Source organism: Osmia lignaria, chromosome 9 (genome assembly GCF_051020975.1).
Source record: "Osmia lignaria lignaria isolate PbOS001 chromosome 9, iyOsmLign1, whole genome shotgun sequence".
Taxonomy (NCBI): Eukaryota; Metazoa; Arthropoda; class Insecta; order Hymenoptera; family Megachilidae; genus Osmia; species Osmia lignaria.
In genome coordinates, this window is record NC_135040.1 from 5,073,243 (window position 1) to 5,093,993 (window position 20,751).

General features: G+C 37.9%; 1 protein-coding gene across 50 annotated transcripts in view; it reads right to left on the bottom strand.

Annotated features, from left to right (window-relative positions):
- Positions 1-20,751, bottom strand: part of LOC117606608 (uncharacterized) — a 74,799-nt gene that overhangs the window by 50,351 nt on the left and 3,697 nt on the right. For 40 of the 50 annotated variants that reach the window (XM_034329672.2, XM_076690310.1, XM_076690315.1 and 37 more), the window contains exons 3-6: positions 20,355-20,746; positions 20,012-20,258; positions 19,543-19,720; positions 17,117-17,257 (exon numbers count right to left, since the gene is read on the bottom strand). In XM_034329672.2, the coding sequence (XP_034185563.1) occupies positions 17,117-17,257; positions 19,543-19,720; positions 20,012-20,258; positions 20,355-20,746 (958 nt within the window). Of the gene's footprint in view, positions 1-23; positions 882-1,363; positions 2,020-2,619; positions 2,947-3,276; positions 4,899-13,598; positions 14,143-17,116; positions 17,258-17,289; positions 19,009-19,542; positions 19,721-20,011; positions 20,259-20,354; positions 20,747-20,751 lie in introns of those variants that run through there. The other 10 variants (XM_034329305.2, XM_034329316.2, XM_034329322.2 and 7 more) reach the window with 8 other exon arrangements.

Consider the following 20,751-nt stretch of genomic DNA (forward strand, 5'->3'; position numbering starts at 1 on the left):
AGAAATGCTAACGTTTTATGTACCTCCATTCCGATTCGTTTGGAAAGAAGCCTGATGTAACCGACAACCCTATATCCATTGGCTCTATCGTTGGACAAAAGAAATCTCTTTCTAGAAACAGTACGTTAAATCTTCGACATAATTTCATAACTCTAGCAAACAGTTCAAAACAGCTTACCTGAAACTGAAAGATCAACGCGTGATTAGAATATTTACTTTCAAAACTTTTGCCATGGAAACGTGAAAGTAGAAGAAAGTATCCGTCTAAATTTTCTTGATGGTTTAATAATGTTACGGAGAACACACTGTTTCGATACAATTCAGACAACTACTCTAGTATCAATTATCGAACACGTTTCAGACGCTGAACATTTAAGAGCAAGAGCAAGGAGAATGAATTCCTCGTCGAATATAATTAATTCGGCTGACATAATTGTTCATGAAATTTGATACAAATCGACGGAAGAAACGCTATGGAAGGAATTTACGACGGGATAGTAGACGTATTCGCGTTTCGTACGTACAATGGGACAACGATTGATCCTAGCAAATTTGAAAATTACAAGGCGGCCTCTGACGATGCTTCCGCAGGCTGCTGCTATGGAGAAAGGTTTTACCGCAGACCGGGCATTTCTGCGTTCTGCCGCACTCGTGTCTAATATGGAATATCAGGTGAGACTGTTTGGAGTAACAAGCACCGCACTGACCGCACGAGAACGGTCGGTTCTTTTGCGACTGATGACACGTGGATCTAGGATTCCAATAGCAAAAGCTCTTCTGGTGGCTTCTCAAATGACCGGAAAAGGTGAAATCCTTGCCACAGTACTTGCAGTTATACTTTCTTTTACAGTCCTCCCCTCGTATCGTGTCCGTGAACAACTCTGAAACATTAGTTAGTAATCGTTTGTCAGTTGCATCCCCTCTCGTGCTTTGTCCAACAGAGTGGACCGCGAGTTCGCGGTTTCCGTGACTCTTGCTCATACCGAACAGTGCGCAAAGAAAATAATGTATTGTGTTGGTACCTGTCGACAAGCGGAGATACTTTTCTAAAAGTAATCAGGGGGTGGTTCCAAGGGAGAGAGAATCATCGTTTCGCGAAGCAATTCCAATATGGTCATCTTCTGCGAACGAAAACATCGACGTCGGACGATCCAGGACACCGGCGACAAGGGATAATTATGTTCTAACTTGGTGACAGGGATCGTAAGAACGGATTAATTTCAGTTCACGCTTGCGTTCTTTATTTTCTTCTTAAACGTACACACGCAGTGAGTACAATAAAGTTTCCTTACGCTTTAAATATACAAGAGGTGTAGTAACAAAAACATAAAGTAATGGTAAAAAATCAAGCTTTAAAGCGACAGTTGTTTCAATAATTCATTATTTCTAACACAAGTATAATTATCATTTAATACGTTTCGATTTCATACAACAGATGGAATATGAGATCCGTTGCCTGAGTCTTAACATAATATAGACACCTTCAACTAGATTACATCTCTTAATGCAATCTCAAGGAATACGAGAGACAAAGATTCGAATAAACACTGATTATCCTAAAATAAATTAACGTAATTTAAGAATCGAAAAGTAAACAAAAAAAAAAATATAAAAAAATAATGAAATACAACAAATCGAATATGAGATTTGTTGCCTGAGACTTAACATGATATAGATACCTTCAACTAGTCTCATCTTTTTAAATAAACATAAGATTACATTTCCTAATGCAATCTCAAGAACTGGAGGATGAACTCGCTCTGCAGCGCTTAATATGCCGACAATAGCTCGCAAGATAAGGGAAATTCTTCATGCAGGTTGGACACGTACGCGTTATACCGCAATCATTTTCTTTGTGAGACTTCAGAGTGCGAAAGCGTAAGAAAGATTTATTGCAACTGTCGCAAGGGTAAGGTTTCGTATCAATATCGTGTTTTTGGCTAGATGTGCTGTCTCTTAACTTGTATTTATACGTTTTCCTTACTCGCGGTTTGGATTCCTCGCTACTTGAACTGAGATCTGAAACAAAATGAAAAAGACAATCGTTAAAGTTCTGTCGCTGCGAGAATTCAATTGTCTTTCTACATTTTTACAATTTACGGACGTAGAGATTTTCCTTCTTATAACGAAAATAAACCTTTGTTCAACGTACACGGAAAGTACCTACCGAAACGAGCACGCGTCGGGGGAACCACCTTTTATTTATACGAAAATTCTTAAGCGATCGAAATAAAGTAAGAATGATGATAGAAAGGTACAAGAAGACCCAAAAACAGTATTGAGAACCGTACACGTTATTATTCTCGATGTTGTACACTGTCTTTGACGCATCCTGTATAAACAAACATAAGGAAGAAATAAAAATTGTGACAAATGAACGTAAATTTCGTTTATTTCATATAAAAAATGAATATAAGATTATGATCGCAAATATTTTATTTCAATAATTTGAATTAGAAGTTCAATTTAATTATTACAAAAAACGTAAAAGGGGAATCTTTAAATACTAACGAAAAGCAGTATGTTAAAAATATGATTGCCAGGAGAAAAATTTCATGGCAGAGAAAGAAATAAGGTGTCAGTGTTGATCCTGATCAACGATCAGAAACAAGTCCTCGCCTTTGTGCCTTCGTCTGATATGAGTGTAAATGTTTGGCGGGTGTTTGCTTCTGAGACCGCAGTAAGGACAACGAAACTTTGGCTCTCGACCGCATGCGGTCCTCAAATGAGTGTCCAAAGTTCGTTTGTTCTTGTAACCTTGCGAGCACTTCGGGCAAACGTGGTTCCTCGATTCCATTCGATTCAACGTGTGCCTTTGCTCGATCGGGAAAGACGGATCCATGAAGCAGCCTCTGGTCAGATGCCGCTTCAAATGGCTCTGGGACGAGTAAGGACAGTCGCAGAAGTTGCATCGATATTCACCGACCCTGTAGTCCCGAGGCGAAGCTGGAACACAAAATCAACCGTTCGGTGTATAAAAGGTTTTAATTATGATTTTCTTGTTGAGACATCTTTTATCGCGTTGCGAGTTTTGGCTCGGCGACAAATCAACGACACTATACTGGTCGAAGTATCCTTTAGAGTTAAAATGATAAATTGAAAATTCTCTTCGATAAAAATTATTAACTTCTTCGTTTACCAGATATCTTCGTTCTCGTGTCAACGAAATTATCTGTCGAAGACCGACGAACGCGTGCTACATTTAATTGCTTTCTTTTCTTGGCAAACATGCACGATAATTCTGCAACAAACAAAAATGTGTATCAGTTATTGAAAAGCTCTCGGGACTATCTATTTGCTGCCAAGACTCGACGGAGATTTGATTTTTTTTTTTTTTATTTCAATCGAACCATTATTGATTCTGCTTGTCGCGTTCTTCGTGTATCCTCTTCTTCCCTTCGTGATCTACGGACAGAAACGTTGATGGATAGTCGAAGAGAAAGCAAACGCGACACGCGTATTTGCGAAGAATCTTCCTTTATTTACAATCCGTAAAAATTTGTAAAATCGGTCGAGCAACAAGTTACAACGTTTACTGCTGAACGATAACGATATATCTTGATTTATCTTTCATAGTTGCATAAATTTACCGAATTCTTTACACACACCATGACGCGACGTATTTGGTAACATTTATTGTAGAAAGACTTGAATTTCTTGTTTCGATTCATTGAAGTACAACAGCACTCTTATATACAAGGGTATTGTCTCGCAATATGCGTAGAGGAAACGCGAAACTCTTTTAATTTGAAAATATTTTCTTTAATTTTCTCCTTCTCGACGCAGCTTGCGAGACGAATCAACTGCTTACAACGCTCGTACTTACATGCACTCTCCGTGTAATCGCATAGAACAGCTTACAAATATATATATATTATCTCATTAGGCTAGAAAAATAGGAATATTATTCATTTGGCATTCATCGATCAAATCATTTGGCAGTTTAGTGTATGCATTGAAAAAACGCGTAGCATACAAGATTTCGTTATAATTTACTTTCTTCGAATTCCTAAATGCAATTTAAACGAATAAATTAAATACGTTGATATTCGATAATAATTAGTGCTCGAAGAATTCATTTTCCTCGTTACATCAGAAAAATGATATAAAGCGAAATTAATAACACCACCCACCCCTTTTACGTCTACATATAATTAACGATTGTATTGCAACGATTTTTGGTAGTAACTGCTATCGTTATTCGCATCTTTACAGTTCGCATAATTTAAAAGAAAAATGTATCCCGCAATAAATAGTACACGATAAAAAATAAACATTATGCCGCTAGTAACAATTGACGTTATTGTACGCTCGACTCTAGTTTTTATCACAAAAGTTCCCTTTGGTATTCCTTTGGATAACAATTCCTTCGATCCACCTTGTTAATCGCGAATAGAAACGTAGATCGTTAGCATATCATAATAACAAAACGCTAGGTTTCGATAAACGTGACGGTACAGAGAAAAGAAATCAAATCGAACGCTGCGATAGTGGACGAATCTATCAATGAAACGCGTAAACGCGCGTTTAATAAATTAAACGTAGAAATCCCGATCGATATGGTGAAGGTGTTGATTAACAAAAGGTTCGTCGAACGAGACGACGAAACGATTGAAACGAGTTCAACAGCTCGAAACGCGGAAACACGAAAAGGAAATGAATCGAAAGCTATTTAGCGACCGATCCACCGTGAATATTCAGGATGTGCTGCTTTAGGTGATCCGGTCGACAGAAGTACTTTCCGCAGAGGGTGCACGTGAAAGTGTACCTGGACCCGAGTCCTCCGCACTCGTACCTGGAGTGTCGCGTCAGAGAGGATCGTGACCTATATCCACGTCCACACATGACACACCGAAATCTCAGCTCGCCGGCAGAGACACCCTCCATCATAGGGCTCGCTGTAAGCATACACGGAGGCTTTTTACATATGGGTTTTCCTTTCTCCTTCGAACAGTCAAAAACCGCGATTAATAAACCCTCCTTTTTATCCTTTTTCCTGAAACACCCACCCGTGGAATTTAATTTCAACCCCCACCCCCCTCGACAAAAAATGTATATGACCTTACCCCCGTTATGAATGTAAGACAGACAAAGGTATTTCGATAACGATGGCAAAAGGAAAGCTCGAGCCAAGCATGTGGACGATATATAATACGATCAAGGCTTAAGCTCGCTCTAAAAAGAAGACTGCGGGTATCGTAAGAAATGAAAAATAAAATTGATGAATTTTGTTTATAATTTGAGATATATTTGTACGTAGGTATCGCGAGCAATTCTTTACAATAAATTCTTAGCAATCGCGAATAAAGACGAAAGAAAAGAGAATTGATCAACGTCCAGTAATTGTGATCTTAAAATTTAGATTTTTAAACAAACTTACATAATCGAACAACGTTTCAGCGCAGTCTTCTTTATTTTGAGCCTTTGTTATTTACATGCTGCCTCCAAAATGAATTGCTTTTTATTAGTGTTTCCATTTTTTACACCCGTGAAAGTTCGTTACTTCAACCCAACGTAAAATATGCCTCCTTGTATAATTTCACCCAACACACGCCCCCACGTGAAACGAGTATCAGCACAGTTTGATTTTTCGACGGTACTCGAGAGACCGTGCGTTTCGTCAAAATACCCCGAACTGTTTTACGATTTGATCGATGTACACTCCGCATTACATTAATGATTATGAAAGCTTAAAAATTCGAGGCAAACCATGTGAGCCGGCATGCAGTACACATCATTATCATACCATCACTATCATCACCATTATCATAATTAGAATTCGACACGCTTCTCTATTATCGATTAACATGACGTATATATTCTGTCCAAAGTGATATTGTATTTACACGAATGAAACATGTATGAAGTTAATACGCAAACAATTCCTAGTGGTTTTTTGAAAGAAATGATTTACGCGCCTACTAAGAGAAACTAATTGCACGAACATTGTATACGAGTTACGAAGGAAAATTGTACTTTCTATTCTCTAATCCGGAGAGAAACTAATTTCACGAATCTATTTCTAACATTTGCACACGTAAAACTCGAGAAAGAACCCACCTTGTGCAGTCTTCGACTAACGGATAAAGACGATTTTCTGAGATTTCGTGGTAACATTGTAGATTCTGCGGCTTCCGTAACTAATTAGCAAAATTTATATATCTATCCTCGAACCGCAAAATAACTAACACACACACACACGCTTATCTCTTGCTCCCAGGAACACGTCTCATCCATTTACTTAAAAGCCACCTAATTTGAAAAAAATAAAAAAAAATAAAAAAAATTGATGATTAAATTTTTATCACTTTCCGCGTCATCGACTAATAAATTGCAACAGAAACGTGTTAATTTTTAACGCAACTTACCCTGTCTCGTTTTACGCGATTAAGGATATAGAAATTGAATTTTGATTCCCACACATTCGTGCGCGATTTATTTTATTGTAACTTGATACGATCTCGATCGCCACAAGAAAAATCTTGTAACTGGAAAAGCTAGGGAATGGAAGGGGATTATGAAAGAAGTTAGAAGAAATAAAATTCATTTTTCAATAGAAAGAAGTTTATTGCATATCTTCTTAGGCTCCACTCCCACTGGATAACAACTGGAAACACAATCGAGAGATGCGAACTAGATGCGAATCTGTTAGAACCTACTCATTCTATCGTGAAATTGAAACACCCTGTCAAACGCCTCATCTTTGTTTCACATTCATCGAACTAATTTCAATTTTAGGATCTTTTGTAATTACTCATATAAACGGAAACAATTTAGGAATTTCAATTTTTATAACGCGTTTTGGAAGTCTCGTCAATTCTATTTCAAGTTCGAACTAGGATTTATGAAGTTAGAGATAAGCGAAATAAAATAACTAATCAGGTGTGCTTGATTCATCTTCGTCGAATAAACACGATCGTTTATTTTAACAATACTTTTTTGTCTATTATTTAAAACCGTACAATTATTGCAACCTTCGATTGTTTTATAAAAAACCAACTAACACTCTTTCAACACCAAAAAATCGACTTTCCCGAAAGTCATTAGTCCGCGTACAATTTTGAATTTAGACGCTCGTGTGCACGAAATTAAAATAAAAACAATTTATCGACAGATTCCGATTGGTTCTACGAGTTATAAATATTCGAAAGTTTCGACTAAACTAATTTCTGCCTAATTAATATTCAAAATGTTGCTATAGATTGCTAACATGCGTCGATTAAAATTCGCAATCATTTATTTTAAACTCGAGCCAAGTTGTCTGTTTTCTCGTTTAACAAATATCTAACAATGAAACTAATTTACTATGATACAATCAAACTGTGAACAATTTAATCCCGACAAAATGAACGACTAAAAGAAAAAGAAACTGAACTCTAGTTGGAACATTATCGCCGTTTTTTTAACAACTTTCTCCGTCTCTAGACTTTCGAATCTTCGTTTGATCTGAATATAATATCTCTGGTTCCTACCGATCTTGCCAGTTTATAAATTAACAAATAAAAATATTAATCGAACAAGATGCTACAGACCGAAGAAAAATAAAGGATCCGAGAAAACTATGAAAATTAATGACATACTTGGCTAGTAACGCTAGTTTTTCTTTTCCTCGTTGGATCTGTAGTAGGCTTACAAAAAGAGAAATACAGAAACCACGAGAAGAATGAATGTGTTACGAAACGAATTCTCCTGTTACTTGGTCTCTTTCCGTCGAGAATAAATCCAGGAAAAACAGCGACGGATAACCACTCTGTTGTAACTGGAAAACTTTCCTCGCGAACGAGCTCTGCTGTACGATGACCCAGTCCTCTCTTCCGGAGCGTACACGACCCTCCTTCGATGACGACGTCCAGCCAGATAAAACGCCGCCAGTTAAAAACTACGGCTAATTACAGCTTCTCTACTCGGCGTGTACTTTCCGTACACTCGTCTCTGCTTAAGGGATGCGATTCGTGTCGACAGTGCATCGAGTAACATACGTATCGTTCTCTCACCACAATCTAACAACATTCGTAACGCACTGCACTTTCTCTCGTTTTCTTTTCTCTTCCAAAAATTCTCTATCAAAATTATCAGTCGTCTGTTCATCGTTGTCACAGTATGTCCAACTTCGTGTAACGTATTGAAACTCCAGATAATAAATCGCTGCGCAGCAAAAATTATTGGAGTATCGACACGATTACACATTGCAACTCTGTTTATAGTCATTCAATTTATTCTTCGTTTTTTAATCAAGACCTAACTGCAACTTTCAACGAGTACATGGTTTAACGTCGTGTATTATTCTGCTTTGAAATTGGGTTATCTTGTTAAACGATACCGTCGGCCAAACACTCTGCATTAACACAACACCACACAATCATTATCTTTATCGACACTGGTTTACCGAAGCTACTGGAGTATTGTTTATCGAATGGAATGCAATTTTGTTTCGCATTTTCCACGAATAGTCGGAATCGATCTTTAAAAAGACGATGACTCTGCGATGCCCGCAGCGAGAAATCGGGTCTGATTAAAGATTCATACTTTTTTTTATTAGATACATAGCAGATTTGCATTAAATTAACGTTTTAATTAGCGTCGAATTTATCGAAAAGCACTACGTATCCTTGGAATTTGACTTTCGTGGATAATGTTTTACAAAACCGCATCCATTTCATGGTTTTACAGGTCACGATCGATGGAAGTTCAATCGATTTCTTTCATACTCTGGCGCCATAGAGTTTGAAAGGTTCGGATTGAACGAACGTCGATTTCGTGATATTTGTCTAATATTTTATCCGAAACACTATCAATCTTTTCTATCTTTCACACAGAAAACGCATTCACACTTTCGAACACCAACCGTACGTATTATCCTGAAATAGTAGAAAAGAAAAAGAAAAAACCTGAACTATTCTTCTTTTGCACATAGTATTCGTGAAATGTGCAGTATGAATCGATGGAATTTGAGAAAAAAAAAAATGGATGGATTATAAAACGTTTTAACGCCTTTGTCAGAACTTCAGAAAGAAAATAAAAAAGTATTATGGACGTGTAGTTTATATCGTTTTAAAGGCTAGATTTAAATTGAAATACCATAGAATATCATCACTGATATATAAATTTACAAATTTACCATATAAAATAGCAAAAGTCTTTTGTAAAAATGATTGTTTATAACGTAAACAGCGTGAAAGAATTACAGATACCATAATCGAAAGAATAAAATAAAAATTGAATTATCAACTAACAATCATTTTTACAAGAATTAATATATTAAATATAAAAATTTAAGTCACCTCACGCGCCGATACAACGCGCAAGGTTAAATACTTAACTTTTACCATATTTTTCACAGAACACTTAACCATGAACACTGTTGGTGGCACTTTTATCACTAAACTCAAGTTACCAGTAATTTGATATTCATCTTCTTCCCAATAGTTGGTTTTCAAAAAAAAAACAGAAAACTTTGAAAACCGAATGCACAATTTCTACCATCATAAAATAGTGGTAAATTTCACAAGAAAATACAATGGTACATAAAATGCAAATGAGGTGAAATCGCGCTATAAAAGCGCCGAACAATTAACGGCAAAGGAATATGAATGAATAATGATTTATAAATAACGCCTTGTAAAGAACATTCTAAAAATATGTGCTACGATAAAATAATCATTTGTATAAATATGCTGAAACAAAATTAGACATTTGTTAGATACCTAATATTGACATTCTTCAAGCTTACACACATGCTTACAGATTCTTTAGCTGCGTTCAGTTTTCACAAAAATTTCATCGAAATTCTTTAGATATCTAGAAGAAAACTGATCCGATGAAACTAATACGCGTCAGAAGCTGCTCGTCCACTCGAATTCTCGTTGATCACCGGGAATTTTAATTCGTGAACTGAACAGTCTTACGCACATTGGTATCACAGGTGTTTCTTTCATAGAACTCTGAGAAAATTGATGAAATGTTGAGAAAACCCGAACTGGGCCTATGTTGTTAACACTGGAAATAATATAGAACCATGATTAAAAATGTGATTTCAGTGGCGAAAGAGAACAATGTTGAATGATATCGTTAAACAGAGTTATACCTTTGAAGTACCATATAAGCTGTAAAGAAATAAAATACATACGCTGTAAGATTTGAACAGTACAAAAAACATGTAACCATAAAACAGCTTGAAACTTTTAAGAAAAAATATAAAATATAGTTAAACAAAATCGTTCGAGTACCAATATAAAAAAAACGTTACCAATACAATACCATTTGAGCATAAATTTTATCCCTCGTAGAATTCTTTGTACACTTCTCTTCTGCTGTTGCACTTTTATAATTAAAACTAAGACTTTTCATGGAAAAGTCAACCGCGTGTAAAGACCTACCATAAGAACTTATGGTTATAAGCTGTATTCAATAGAAGTATTATCAATATTTAATCAGCATTGAATACCAGCGCGAACAACATCAATCTCGATGATGTTAGCTGCAATCCTGACAAAATATCGAGATACTTATCAATTTAACATACGTAGCTTATCATCCATAAGAACAAACATTAAAATTTGAAGTTTCATCTGGTTTCTATCTCCAAAAATTCTTCAAAATAAAAAATTTTCGGAATTAAAAAGAAACGATGAAACATGTCTTTCTATTTTCTTACGTGTAAATCTCTTCGCCAGGTATTTCTTCTTTCTTCCATTGTTGAGAACATACCTGTTGTACATTGTAAATGTAAAGAAACAAGAACAATCAAAATATGAATTCATTTGAAAACAGTAGGCAAAGATTTATAGAAAAACTCTGAGCGACGTGTACGAAGAACATGAACGTTCAAACGTCGCATCATACCATTGTTGCAAAGTTGAATATTCCATATTATTTAAAAAATAGATGATAAATTGCAAAAAGAAATACACGTACTTTCGAGTAAGGAACGATCCAATCATCTTACCAAAAATCGGATCGATACCTGTTATTCGAAAGATGAACGTCTTCCTTTGCAATATTAAAACCAGAGAACAAATTAATTACATATAAAAAATGTACGTATGAAAACATACGTTATTTAACCACACAATGTGCATCGAAAAAAGATGAACAGTACCTTTTTCCATATTACCTACTCGATACTCATTATTATTCTATTCTTACCATATTACCATAACCTGATCGTTACTCCAGCTTCTCGATTACCTTGTCTTCGTTTCTTCTTCCAGAGTTTCGTCTTCTTGTTAGAAACACTCGCGATACGGCAAGGAAGCACTGCCGGGAATCGTACAAAATGTAGATTCGTTCGAGCAATGCAACCGGCCGTAGTTTCAAACGCGAGAAATAGAAAAATATCCGGTACTTATGCGGCAAAGAAGCTCGGCAAAGTACGAAAGAAAATATTTGATCAGTGTGCAAATAGGCACACTGTTCTCTCTCTCTCACTCTTCCACAACGGAAGCAGAAAAGAGAAATTAACGCGAGACTAAATCGCGTCACGATCGAGAAATAGCTCGATCGTGACTTGAAACAGCCCTTCGGAACCGGCCTGTTTCTCTCCCCTCGATCTTCTGACAATTTGCACAAAAATTTAAACGTCTTCCAAAATGATAGCCTAGACACTTGGGAAACACAACGTCAGAGAAAAAAAAAAAATTTTGAACGTACAGCGTAAAATTGGCATGGCATAGTACACGACAACGAAATTCGAATGCGAAAAAAGGTACAATACCATGGACAGTATTTAACAGTAGATACAAGTGTACGTTTCCATACGCAATAGTAAATATATGATAATAATACAAATCGAATAGAAAAGAGTGTATAGTATATGTATATATACATATGTATGCTATTTATGTATACGTAACACGAGTACCACGATATTATGCATGTATCCTTAACGACTGTACGATATGCACATTACGTATCGTACAATATCCAACACGCGTAACACGTGTACGTGTAACAAATCACGCATACACATGTAAAAAAAAAAAAAAAAAACAGCATTGTAAATCGGGTTAATCAAATATCTGATGTTTATATGCGTTACGAACAAAGAAGCGAGTTATGTACACATGGGTTAGTTAAAAAAAATGTATTGGAACGTGTGCAAGCGCGTACACGCCTCGTATCGTAGAGAGGAAAGTAGAATATATATATATATATACGTCTGTGTGTGTTCGCAGATCGATCACCACCACCAATGTAACATCAACAAAAATAACCCCCTCTGTCAAAAACACGAGACTGATCTGCAAGGCATATTTGAAAAAATATATATATATATACGAAGGCAGGATTGTACGCGGAACGAGAACGCATCGCGCTCGCTCACCTCCGCAAAGTTAAAGAGTCGTAATTAAACTACCGAAGGAAGCGTGGCATGCAAGACGAATTACGCAAAAAATGGCCCAACGCAATGGATTGAAAAACTATCGAGTATGTACGCATACACGGATGGATAAAGAAAAAAAAAGAAAAAAAAAAATATATATATATATATATATATAGTTGAATATATCACACATCGTACATGTATACGTATACTTATTATATTAGGTATATGTATATATATACTGTCTGTTGGTACGCGTGGAAAAGGTTCTCCTCGACACGCGTGAGACGCGCGTGCACACGAGAAAAGCGAGTATATGGTATGTAAAGGAAAGCCACGTCGGCGTATATGACACAACACGTATCAGAGGAAGAAGAAAAAAAATTGTCAGTTTCGTGCGAGCGCGTGCAGATGCGTGTCACGCGTGTCACGTCTACCAAACGACCACGTGCTTTTTTTGTTATCAGTTGCAGCTTCTTTTCTGTTCGTTAAATGGACAGGAAGCTGCGAAAACCCAACGCGCTGACACGCGTATACGAGAGAAAGGCACAACCCGCGCGTGTACATTTTATTTCAATGAAATTATTGTAAACGCGAGACCCTCGTCGTTGCTCGTTTGATTAGAAATTTTTTTCAAGTACAGAGAAATGTTCCTCTTTCCTTTTTTTTCTTTCTATTTTTTGGTTCATTTTCAGATAACACGATAAGCGAAAGCGAAGGCAATAAGACATCATGAAATTGAATAAATTAATTAATATTGGCTCGTATAGATTTTTGTCAGGCGCGAGGGTCACGCGACTACACGCTAATCATCTACGTCCCTTCTTTCGTCCAATTGTCTTAACCTTCCTTTTTTTTTCTCTCTTTTACTTATTATTTATTACTACCATGTGCATGGTATGTTTTTCAAATCTTCTACCAACAAAAAAAACACGTAAACAACTACGAATGGGTGGTTTGTTTTTCTTTCTCTTTTCCTTTAGGATACGAGGGTTGCACATTCCGGTTAGATGGCAAAGATGAACACGATTCACCGATTAAGGATACCCTGATTTATATTCGAACAACGTTAAATGTTTCAAGAGAAATATTTAAATGTACGGTGAATCGAGTCCTTCGAACGCAAAGCCCATCTTTACCCTTTTCACCGGAACATCTTTGTTTCCACAACGACATTTACAAAAATTCTCTACGTACTGCAAACAACGTGGTGCAACGCCGGCTCTAATTTTCGTTTCTTTACCTTTCTACCTGATACACGCGTCGTTGAAAATCGTGGCTCGATTCGATTGTTCGAGCGAGAGAAAGTGTGCGCGTTATAAAAGAGAGCGTTCAAATAAAAAATTTCAATCAAATCAAATCAAGCTAAAAGGGTGGCTGGTGTTCTGAATTAATTAAATCGAACGAATTTTTCGAAAAAACACGTTCCGTGCCGCGGTTAATTAACACGATATGTTTATCCATTTCCACTCATACACACATACACACAGTGTCTAATATATCGGCCGAAAAAATGAAAAATTTGTGATCGGACACACATGAAATACGAGACAAATCGATTGAATTGAATGGATTTTATTAATCGAAAACATATCATGGCATATCAAAATGTTCCGCATAGAAACATGACAAACAGAGATGAGGTTTGCCATAACAATTCTCGCAAAACGTAGCTACTTTGACGGTACAGTTTCTCGCGACCTGACTACCAAACTTTTTCACATTCTCTTGGTAACATCTCTCGCAACGACGTCTCACTTTAGATACTTTCCCCTCTTTCTTTTTGATTTCGTGTCGCAGTAAACTTCTCTTCAATGCATCTGCGAGAGATAAATTACGATTCTGATGATCATCTATACAGCACGTCGCGTTGTAACACGCATCGAGTGCGTTTGAAGGAACGAAACATCTGTTTTTTAAAGGTAATCCTTCGATACGCCGCGTGGGTCAGCCGCGACCCAGAAACTCGAGGTGAACGTTTTGTGTGTTTTTTCAGCATAGAAATCACGGAGAACGCGCGAACAGAAAAACGATACAACCCACGCGGCACGGAACGTGTCGTAGATAAGTGGACAAATGTGTACGATTTACGTTTTATTCGAAGGCTTCGTGTGTGTATTTATGTATTTGTGCGGCTAAGAATCTAATCAGCCCGCGCGAGAACACAATCGATTCAAGGTAACAAGTCTCTGACGATGAAAACAACGACCTTCCCCATCAATGCGAGCACTCGTCAAGAAAAATCTTATTTTTCTCTTTGGTTTAATCGTGCTATTTCATTCGAACACCGCTCGTGTGTCTTTGTGGTATCGCTCGATAATCATTCCTGTATTTTACCTAAATTAATGTCGCGACAATTTTACGTAATTGCAACAAGAACGAATGCCAACAATTTCTTAAGGACCAGCATTGACAGAGAGATCGCTCCTCTCTCTCCGAAATTACCTTGTGGTCCCGCGTTGGATCACCTTTTTAAGCGATCGTGACAGCCTAACTAGTCGTCCTTCGATTGAAATAAAAAAAAAAAAAGAAAATCTATTCCGAACGCGTGAAAATTCTCTCTCCTAGTCTCAGGTCTCTCCCAAAGTATCTTTTCGTTTAAACCCGAAATAATTTCTCTTCTATTCTCTGTTGGAAGGTGAATATTTCGCGGAAAATTCAGCAAGCCTCTTTTCGCGTCGCATCTGCCAACGACAGCTGCACAATTTCTACGGGCAGATGCATCGATTCGAGAAACGCGACAGCTGCAGCTGCACGGCACCGCTTTTTCCCCCTTCCTCGAACCCTATTGCCGAATATGCTAACGAAATCATTACAATATTTCCCGACGACTTTCGAGATGCAATTCACTCGAGCTTCGAGCGCGGCAACGGAATTTATCATAGTAGATGCGCGAATCCTTGCGACAAGTTTTATTTTCACGCGGTATCCAGCTCAAGGATGACCAGTCTTCTTGAGAACGAACCGTACACACGCATCTCGAATCATTCGCGTACTGGAATCGAAACTAATTAATCGCGAGCGTAGACCTTTGATAACCGACGAAAGTAACCTACTTTAATGGTCTACGCGTATCTGTAATAGTTTCTTCGCGTCGATCAATATTGTGAATACGCGTAGATAATACGCGCGAATGTAGCTATGAATTTATTCAAATAATTAGTAATACTCTTCCGTGTGATATCGATCGAAACATTTGCTTCTGCAAAGCGGTACTCTATAAAATTCACACATGTAACACGTATCCTTACGTCTTCCGTGTACTCTACAAACTCGGCACGATCTCTGAGGGAATCTTTTCGCCCCTGAACTTTGAATTTTTTGAAGACGATGTTGCGCTTCATGTTCATTGAAAGCCTTTGTGGTGGATCCGCACAAGGGACACGTCTCCTAGTACCTAATATTGAACGTTGGTTTTCGTCTATTTCATTTTATTATACGAACATACGCGGTATCAATAAAATATGCTACTTTTAATATTCGCGCTCGGTAAGAAGATACTTTGGAGAGACCTACATATGCAAATGAAAACGTCTGCTAGTCGATAATTGCACGTTGTTGCGCGCGGCCCGGAACGTAATTACGCGAATTCATTTTCTCGAGAGGATTCATCGATGTCGAAGCAATTTAAAAGCGAGCACCGCGGTATTCTCTACGGGAAATCTCGAAAGCGTTAATTATCATGCTTGGAAGCTTCGGTTCTCGTTTACTCGGTAGATTGTAATCACGAAAACTCGCGAAATCTATTAATCGTGACGGTCTAACTTTCACTCTCTCCCTCTCTCGTTCTCTCTCTCTCCCTCTCTTTCACGCCCTTTCTCTATCTGGCTCATTATCAAACGTTTCTCCTAATAAAGTAGACGTAATAAACGATTATAGCTGAGAAATAAAACCGCGAGATATCAAAAGGGGAGATATTATACTGCTGTGTATTATAATTATATATGCATAATAAGCTCTACTTTTCTTTCGTTAACCATAAAATACGAAAGAGTGTCGTGTTTCCTTTGGTCGGTGGTCACGGCGAAGTTACCGTGCTCCGCACAGCCTGTTTCCTTGCGAAAGGAGAGAGAGGTCGTAATATCGCGTTGCGAGGCCAACGATAAAGACAAGCCACAGAAAAGAAAGAACAAAAGTAAACGAAAAAATAATTGTATAAAACGTGTTCGCACAATACACGTTATCTCGAGTCATCAAAGAATAGAGAACCAAGTGTAAACTAAGAAATAACCGCGTGGCAGGTCTTGGCGCGTCAACCTCGTCTCGCGATACTGTGATTGAAGAAAAAAAAAAAAAGGAAAAAAGAAAAGAGAAAAAATAAAAAGATAGAGAAAAATATTAGGAAATTGAAAATGAACGAAAAATTACATGCCCTGTTTAAGAAAAGTGAAAAACTCTTTCAGAGACCGTGCTACTCTTGAACGTACCGGCGTCTAGGTTGAACCACGTTATTCGGCAGTAAATGAAAATACAAGCCCTGTCACGCCTGCGCAATAGGCACCTTTTATTTTATTTATTTATTTATAAATCTATAGAATAAACATAATCGTAATTTATTTTCTCTTTTATTTAAATTGAACGAATTCGAATCATTTGTCTTGGAGTTAATTGCTCATTTACTTTCATAATTATCCTTAAAATATATATGCTCTCGTTCTCATACCCATCGTTTTCTTTCTATTATTTTGCAATTGTACTGGATTTAAAAGCAAGAAACAAGGTTCATCTAGTTGCAAGTGGTGCCTATTGTTACGGCGGATAGGAGCTGATGAGAAATGATGTGGATGAGCCTACCTTGAGAGTCGCGGTGGGCCTGGGCGGCCTCTTGGGCTGCGAGAAAGACTTCGTCTGTCGTTCCAGGAGCTCCTGCCACCGAGCCCACAACTCCCCCCGCGTTACTTCGATCTCCTGTAACGTGCCACGCGCCTATTCCTGCTAAATTGGGACAAATAAAACCAGACTGATAAAAACACGTTGCCCTACGAAAGCTAAATTACTGTATTGAAATATAGAAGAAAGTAAAATGAAAAATAAATAGCGAAGGAGAAAGAGATAAAAATGAAAACGTGGCTGGAATTACGATCGCATTTTTGCATCTAATGAACACGACTAATCATTTTTCTTTTTTTAGGAACGAAGGGTAATATATTATATACTTTATTGTTCGCAATTTGTATCTTCGTTTGAAATACGAACAAAAATGTCAACGGATTCTGAAGTAGTCCGAAAACTAGTGAAATACAGGGTATCCTGGATGATCCGAAATCGTACACATTCTCTTACAGAACGAATATAAGCCGGCAGTATCGTGTATTATAATAAAGTAAACGCATCCTTTTAATCATTCCCCCTCCCCCTTATTTGCTATTTCTTCGTCGCCCTTTAATACATACACACATACGAACACGTTAATATATCTCGAGTTCTTTGCCTAATTATAAACCTACGATAACACTTAGAACGAAGAATTAATACTGATAGTTTCCAAGCTAATTCGAAGTCTGACATTTTGTACACCCATTCATCGTAGGTAGACAACTCGCAGCGAGTTCAACGGAAAACGTTTAACGACTTATTTTTTAACAGAAGTAGTAGTACAACTACGAACTGTGTTTAAACGATTAACGATTAATCGATACACTGGTTAGACATTATCGGTACCTTGTCCACAATGAGGCTCGATTCTTGAATGATACAGCAAAAAAAGAGAACGATCAGGAAAATTTCCATCCCGTAAAAAGTGTACACATTAAGGATGATAGATATGTTCGAACGTAGCTTCGGAATGCGGTAAAAATTCAAGATACGTAATTAGACGGACGGACGTTACAAGAAAGAAATGAACCTACGAAAAGACCCCGATTAACTTTCTTCCCAGTAGCGATAGTGGTAACTGTAACGTATCGATACATTTGCTTCTTTTTTCAAGTGGAATTCAAGCATCGATTCCTCCAAAAGAAAAAGAAAAAGGAAAGAAACCTAAGTATGATATGTATACAAAATGCTTCGTGCCAACCTCTTTGTAAGTTCTCCAAGAATTGACACAAAACACGCACAAATATGTATTCGTGAAAAACAGAAAAATAATTATCACAAGTTACATCGAAAGTAAATATAAATGCCCGTGAAATAAGTACAAAAACCGCATGGCTCTAGGTACGTGTACAACGAAACGGAACGGAACAGAGCAGAACAGAATGGAACCGATTTAAATCGTATATACAGATATATCGATCAAATGGAATTATACATCGTCGCTTATTTTCGAATCTCGATATTCAAGAACATTGTTACACAAACGATTAATTGGAAAAGCATGTAATGTTTTTAAGGCTGTCTAGGCTGCATCAGGTTACTAGGTTGCTGTCTCCATCTCCTTCTGACGACGTTCAACTTTTTCAAATAGAACTGCAGGGTTGATCGATTAATCCCATACATCTCTGATGCCTGAGTGGTGCTAACCCCCTGCTGTAATATTGCTTCCAGGGACATTTTAACCGAGTCTAAACTATACTTTCTGCCCTGTTTGTTTGCCAGCGATTTAAGCAACGCGCCTACGTCAACGTCCGGGCGTGGCCGTCTCATGTTCGGCCCTTTTTTACATTCGAGGAAATGGGACGCCCAGAGGGCACCGCCACCACCACCCAAATTCCCTCTCGACCGAGACCGCGCTACCGCCCCCCCACCTGGAACGAGGAAACCCAAGCTAGTGTCGGCCGATCATTGGACGACCCGTTTTAACATTTAACAAACTAAAAACGAAACGTTCGCGAGATTTTTACAATTAATCGTCAATCAACAACCCGAGTCCCTTTTTCCTCTAATCAGTGAGAACATATCAAATTCGAAACCTAAGGTACGATATATCGTATTCACCTGGCTTATCTGGTTACATTTTATACGGTAGAAAGCTGTGCTTCGATTCAAAGTTTCGTTTTTGGATCGAAGTTTTGCTACTGCCGTCGTCTATACAATTACGGTATATATGATTTGTGATCTAGGTTCGAGGGAATTCACCGTTTATAAATATATATATATACGGGTATAATGTCTAAACGCGTGTAAATAATTTAATTGAATTCTCATTATGTGCGTACAAATTGGAAATTTCTCTCGCATCGCGTAAATTCGTTAAAATACCCTGTATTTCATTACATTACAAAAAATACTAGAAATAAAAAAAAATATATATATGAAGGAGTACGATTTATTCAACTTACCTGGGTGTTGCGAGGGATCGTGGGACGGGCCAGCTCTATTGTTATCCGGTTCCATTTCGTTTAGATCGTTCATGTCATCGTCGAGCGTCAGATCTTCGACGCCTTCTTCCGGATCGTCCATATATTCCGACTTTGGCTCGATGAGACTATCATTTGGCTCCGGTTTTTCTAGTGGTAGCTGCGAAGATAACTACGCGTTACATATTCCGTTGGATAATTCGGGCAAGGATAATAAAGGTAGATAAACATGAACAATCGTGTGCCGCACTGTTTCCACGCTACAAGATTAAATTGAAATGAAATCAAACAGCAGGATAAAGTACGGTGTGTATTTACTCTACCAACGAGCGAAAGAAACAGAGCATCGTAGGCAAACAGCTTCCATTATTAACGTTGGCAAGGGGGAAACGGTTGTTGCTGGATAAATTAAACGCAACAAATTCGATATCGATTTTCTCTTGAGCCTTACTTGCAGCATTTCATCCGCAGGTCTCGTCAGCTGCGTCATTAAGGCTGACCTGCCAATCGAGTCTGCAGGATCTACGTGTGACGTTTCTTCCGCGACAGGCGCGATACCAAGTGCTGGAACAGCCACTTGTTGAGACATATCGTTCGAGTTTGAGGCCTCGTGGTTTTCCATCGAATTATTATCTTCACCGATGCTTCTTCTTCGAAACCTTTTTCTTTTTCTCGAAGTTGGACTTTGCGAACCTTCCCTGTAAACCAGAAAATCATGATAAACGTGGACTTAGAAGGGTATATAACATATACCTGTCTTTCGCGTATATATTTTTTTTTTCGAATCATCTTACCTCGAAGAAAGACCTTTGGGTGGTATTTGGGGACTAGCAGAGTCTTCCGGTAGGTCCCCAACAGATCCCTGCGGCAAATTTTGTCTAGTAGGAACTTTGTTTTTTTCTATGGTTAGACCAGGAGCCCCCTGTGGAATGTCACACGGGGCCGCCGTAACTTGTGGCACGACTTTCTGTTGCCTCGTATCCATTTTGTTACTGCCACTCGTTTTACTTTCGGATAACCCCTTGATTTGCAGTGATTCAGCAGCTTTGAGTAACGCTGCGAGCTGGTCTTGGGAGATATTCACTTCTCCCCTGTACATATAGTCCATCATTGCTTTCAATTCTTTAAACTTAACGTCTTTAAGGATAAACACCGGATGCTTATCATAGTGTTCGCTCAGAAGTCCCTATA